The 6086-nt window shown below is 42.2% G+C and overlaps 1 protein-coding gene across 1 annotated transcript in view; it reads right to left on the reverse strand.

Moving 5' to 3' along the window:
* Positions 1–6086, reverse strand: part of si (sucrase-isomaltase) — a gene marked incomplete at both ends in the record, with an annotated part of 124416 nt that overhangs the window by 9502 nt on the left and 108828 nt on the right. The window contains 4 exons of the mRNA XM_080429099.1: positions 2624–2712; positions 3176–3297; positions 3763–3819; positions 4808–4892. Of these exons, the coding sequence (XP_080285225.1) occupies positions 2624–2712; positions 3176–3297; positions 3763–3819; positions 4808–4892 (353 nt within the window). The remainder of the gene's footprint in view (positions 1–2623; positions 2713–3175; positions 3298–3762; positions 3820–4807; positions 4893–6086) is intronic.

The following is a 6086-nucleotide window of genomic DNA, read 5'->3' on the forward strand; positions in this document are numbered from 1 at the left end:
TGCTGGATCCAAGACAACAACCGCAAACTTCCACTTCAGCAACTTTCAGATAGTCACTCTGTCATCCTCTCCACCATCTTGGCATCTCTTCACTTCACCTCAGTGTACTCACAGTAAGGTGTTCCCCTCTCCTCTAAGAAAACAAGGGGAGCTTCTGCTTCCCCTGAGTTCCGGGATTAAGTCTCATTGCAAACAACTCTGCCACTTCAACGCATCTCGCTGCTCATTTCCAACGTCACCCTGGCTCAGAGGTGCACTCTACGCACCAGCTTCTCACCCTGCTGCTCGGTCACCTCAACTATGCCATGATGATCATCCCTCAAGCCAGATATTTTGGTCCTACTTGCTGAGGATGGCAGCCGCTGCTCTTTCCATGCCTGACCGCGTCGTCCTAGACAAAATGTTCCATCTATAACAAGGTTTCTTTTCCTTTTGAAACGGAATGTCGTTCCTCTACACTGATTTCATCACACAGCCACGAGGCCTCCAGCTGTACACTGAGGCTGCCATTTCCATTGGAGTTGGCAGCTATCACAGAGGCAGATGGTTGTCATCCATTGATGTCACAACTTCTTATTGGCTACATCCAAACGCTCTGATCACAATACTTAGCTGCAACATTCGACCCAACCCTCAAATTCATGTTCCTATTTGCCTTCTTTTTGAGTTAACAAATCATCAGGGATATCTTCAAAGCCCCGACGCCCTCGTCTTCAATCTCAAGTATTACAGGACTGGCCAACTTGGACTCACCCATCCTATATTCCTATTCCGCCTTGATTCATACTTGAGCCTGTTCGAGCCCCTGTTCGAACATTAATTCAAGATTTGCACTTCAAGCTTCTCCTCAAAATCCGCTCTTCCTTTCAGAGACAAGATTAATCGCCATATGCGCTTGCTTTCACCATCACTTCTGTCAAGTCCCAATTTACCCATTTAACACGTCTATGTAATTTTTTATGTCTTTAACTATTAAAAAATATCAGATACACAAGCTCATAGTGCGGCACCGAGTGCGCTTGTAGATCTGCGCTTGTAGATCTGCGCTTGAGGATCTGCTATTTTTGAAAAATCATGAAAATGTGTGCAAATCTTTTGAATATATTTTTAAGCGAACATTTGTAACTCAAATCTTTGCTTCTGGGGGTCCCTGGAACAAAATATTTTACAAATGTTCGCTTTAAAAATAATATATATATATATTCAAAGATTTGCAAAAATGTACAAGCTCATAGTGCGTCACTCGGTGCCGTGCTAGGAGACAATGGAGCCACCTGAAGGTTCCTCAACTCCCTGGGTTCTATACCCCATTGACCCATGCTGTGATCACAACCCTCCAGTCACAACTTTTCATCATGTGTAACATCTGCAAACGTCACAACAAACTGTTTCACCACATCCTGTTACGGCAGAATCTTTGTTGCTTATAAATACTAGTGAATGACAGTCTACGAGTGAATCCCAACAGTACAGTAAGTGACTGACTGACTTACTGACTGGCTAAAGTTAAGCTGTCAAACAAGGACTAAAGGAAGGCAGGAAAAACTGGACAACAATCTAGGTAAGGAGAGCAGCATAGTGAGAGGCAAGCTAAAAAAAACAACAACAATGAAAAACAAAAGATGAAAAGAGTGTACACCACCACGGACAGACAGGCTGATGGACAGGGTTAAGCAGAAAAGAGGAGAGAGGGAACAGATAAAAGAAAGAGTGATGGAAAGCATATATTCGGGTAGCGACAGGGGGAATTACTGTAATAGTTTCTGTCACTCGCCCCCTCTGTCATCCCTCATTCTCTCCATCTCTTCCTCTTTTTTTTTGTCCGAACACAAACAGCCCTTTCATAGAGAAGAGACTCTCCTCACAGGCATACTTCAGAGACTGTGTGTGTGTGTGTGTGTGTGTGTGTGTGTGTGTGTGTGTGTGTGTGTGTGTGTGTGTGTGTGTGTGTGTCTCTGTGTGTGTCTGTGTGTGTCTGTCTGTGTGTGTGTGTGTGCGTGCATGCGTGCGTGCGTGCGTGCGTGCGTAAGACTGCACAATACGTCTCAGTGATAAAATCAATGAGTACATTTATATGCGCAGTCTATTCCAGATACTACCTCATGCCCATGTTAAGGTCAGAGCCAGGACAAGATGTTTATATGAGTCTTCATATCCCCGTCTGACATAGGCCCCCACACCAATGAACTGAACACTGTCGCTGTGGGGCACAAACCTTGTATCTCCATATGCATCTTTTTATGTCTTTTCATGAATAAATGCCATGTATTATACTTTGTCGTATGACTGTATCATGCACAAGTAGTAAACGTATTTGAAAAATCTCAAACACACACCGACAACTGAAAAAGGATTACGTGAGTGTCCCAAATCATAGTGTTGCATGAACCTGAATAGAAATGCATTAAATGCCTGTCTATGTCTATGTCTGTTGTAACATTCAAATGCGGAACAAGGAGTTGAACTTCAATGGTGTGTGTGTGTGTGTGTGTGTGTGTGTGTGTGTGTGTGTGTGTGTGTGTGTGTGTGTGTGTGTGTGTGTGTGTGTGTGCGCGCGCGTAAGTGTGCGTGTGTGTGTGTGTGTGTGTGTGTGTGTGTGTGTGTGTGTGTGTTGCCTACATACCAATTCCCTCTCCGTCATCCCAGAAGAGTGAACCCTGGGCAGTTGCAATGTCGCTGAGGGCAACGATCAACCCTAAAGGATTCCTCCGACTGAGCGGCAGAGAGAGGGGGAGAGAGAGGGGGGGGGGGGAGTGAAGGGAAGGGGGAGGTGAGGGGGTTATAGCAGACTGCTGAAGGACGATGCCTCAGTGAATGTGTGTGGATTGCAGTACAGTACATGGTGGAGGTATATTTATCCTATTTCCTGAGGACAGACACATTGACATTCCTTCTGGGGAGATGTACCTGATCCCATAGTGTACTGTCACCTGGGGGATGCAGGCTCCTAACACTCACCACTCAGTCTCTACCCATCTATTTCTATATACCTTACACACTCTCTCTGTCTCTCATTCATATATATATTCATATATATATATTCATATATTCATATATATGTGTGTGTGTGTGTGTGTGTGTGTGTGTGTGTGTGTGTGTGTGTGTGTGTGTGTGTGTGTGTGTGTGTGTGTGTGTGTGTGTGTGTGTGTGTGTGTGTGTGTGTGTGTGTGTGGACCTGTATTGTGTGTTGGTCTCTGGTTTCTGCCAGGGCAGGATGTGTCCTCCTCTGATATGAAGGTTGATATGGTCCAGAGGTGTTGGCATGGTAACCCAGCCGCGCTTACCCACATCCTTGGCCTGAGAGCCATTAACAACACAGTACACAATATGACACTATTACAATACACACAGTACATAATATGACAATATTACGCACAGTAAGCTTTGTGTCAGATAACGCGCCATCGATTGAAAATGGTCACACAAGACTCATATAGTATAGTGAAGGAATGTAATAAAAGATGTACTTTCTTTGGCAAAATGTAATTATCACTCAATCAACACATTAGGTGCCAAAGACGTCTATTGAAATTCAACCGTCAAGTTCCATAAACGTAGATCTACGTCTTTTTTCTTATCCACAAGAGGGCGCTCTAACGCAACTTAGGAATGATCCCTCAACTGTGCTAGAAGGAATCGACGGATGTGACATCATCCCAAAAAAACTCACTTCCGTCCGCCCCAATGATAGGATACAACATAATTCCACCAGCCACAGCTGTATACAAATATTGATCATCAATGTAGCTTTGGTTGACTCACCGTGTGGTAGTCGTACCAGCGTGCATCAGGGATGTAGCCTTCCACCTGTGTGACTCCCTGTCAATTGCAACATCACAGATAACAAAGTGAGTGAACATAGGAAGCCTTAGAGCAGTGGTTTTCAAAGTGAGGGACACCAGGTGGGACAATTCACAAGATTAGTGTTTTTTTATTTCATTTTTACTATTTAAAGGTAGGGTAAGTGATATTTTTGGGTTAAAACAAGAAGTATTTAGTTAAAAGGTTAAAGCACTATATTCTGATAGTAATCATTGCTATAGAGTGTTTGTTCAGTAACAGGAGTCTCCCCGTCTCTCCAGCTCTTTAATAAACAGAAAATACATTTTCCGGTAGGTGTCAAAATCTCAGCCAATCAGGAGAAAGTACCCATTTTTAAGCTTAATTTTTATAGTGTTCCAGTTCCAATTTTGCCTGCTCATTTCTTAGTGTCATCACTTCCACCATTTCACTTGTTTAATCTATATCCTGATTGAGTTCTCTATCCTGATTGGATAAAATTGGAAATGAAACTGAAACTTAAACGAAAATGCATTTTCTGTTTAATAATGAGCTGGAGAGACATGGAGACTCCTTTTACTGAACAAACACTCTATAGCAATGAGTACTATCAGAATATAGAGCTATTTAACACTTATTTAAAGAAAATCACTTACCCTACCTTTAAATTTTCAAAAATCTTCTACTATTGAAAATAGCCGATCATAAGCTTACAACGCGACGCGCTGCAACACGCTGTGAGCTTGTAGATCAGCATTTTTTTTTTTTGCCAGAGGATTATGGCAATTTCTGGGATTCTTGGGATGGAATATTTTGGATACCCCTACCATAGAGCACAGATGGAGTGGAACACATGACAACCATCACACTGTGATGTCTAAAGCTTGTGTCTGTGTGCGTGTGCGTGTGCGTGTGCGTGCGTGTGTGTGTGTGTGTGTGTGTGTGTGTGTGTGTGTGTGTGTGTGTGTGTGTGTGTGTGTGTGTGTGTGTGTGTGTGTGTGTGTGTACAGTGCAGATTTGAGTGTACCTGGTCAAGTGCAGGGGTGATGAGCAGAGCAGGTCCCCAGAGGAACTGTTTGTGGATGTCCCATGTAGCTCTGTCATTCACAAACCTGAGGCCAAGCAACACACACATCTTCATTATATCCACTTATGGGAAATTTCACTCGTCCTCCATCCTGGAACTGGTTATTTGTTTCAACCCACAGCCATGTGCTCAGAATTTCAATGGGGTGTAATGGAAACGTTTTAAGGAAGGCCGCGGCCAAATAACCCTGCCAGGCATGTGCCCAAAATCCTTAAATCCGGTCTCTGAATATATTACTCTTATATTACTCTGTATCCACCATTACTCTGTATCCATATAACCAATATTTTAGATCTGCTATTTTTGAAAAATCTTGAACATTTGTGCAAGTCTTTGAATACATACATTTTTTTAACAACATTTTTAACTCAAATCTTTGCTTCTGGGGGGTCCCTGGAACAACATCATTTGATGGGGATCGGCAGTCAAAAACATAATTTTGGGGGGCCTTGACAAGAAAAGGTGTGAGCACCACTGATAGTGTGACAATAGTTTTTCAGAAAAATTAAGACATTTTGTAGAGACTTTTGACAATAACAAATGTTTGCTTTAAAAAATACATATTCAAAGTGTTAATTTCTCTCACATCTTCCTACAATCAACAATTTAGTTACCAAGGCATGTGGATTCCTGCCTATATGGAGATGATAAACGTCATGAAACATGGAGTGTGTGGCAAATTCTAATCTAATGTCCTTTGAAATGTAATGATGTTGATACTGTATAACGTTGCTGGAACAGTTCAGTACAGGCTCTACATGAAGTGTTTTCAGTTTGGTTTGGACCACAGGGCCATTTGTGCTGCATACTAATTACAAGCAATATTGTATAGGATCTTATCATACGAGTGAAATATTCCCCCAGATAATGAATAATTTCATTAAGTGATGTAAGGCTTGAGCCTTACATTAAGAATACAAAAAGAGATAAAGGTCTGTGTGCGCACATGCATAATTTCTTTACTCACATAAGCCTGAGATATGTACATTATAAATAGAACTAAAGATCCTATTGTCTCTGTTGGGTGGAAACCTCATATGTCCAAAACTGTTACTTTTCAGGATTAAAATCCAAAAATAGCAAAAGCAGCAAATCTACAAGCTCAAAACTTGTCTGCTACTTTTGTGATTCGTGTGAGAAAAGAGGTTTCTGCCCGACAGCAACGATATGTAGGTGTGTGCATATGTGTGCGTGTGTGTGTGTGTGTGTGTGTGTGTGT

Source organism: Gymnoscopelus braueri, assembly GCF_963280865.1.
Source record: "Gymnoscopelus braueri genome assembly, chromosome: 5".
NCBI classification, from domain to species: Eukaryota; Metazoa; Chordata; class Actinopteri; order Myctophiformes; family Myctophidae; genus Gymnoscopelus; species Gymnoscopelus braueri.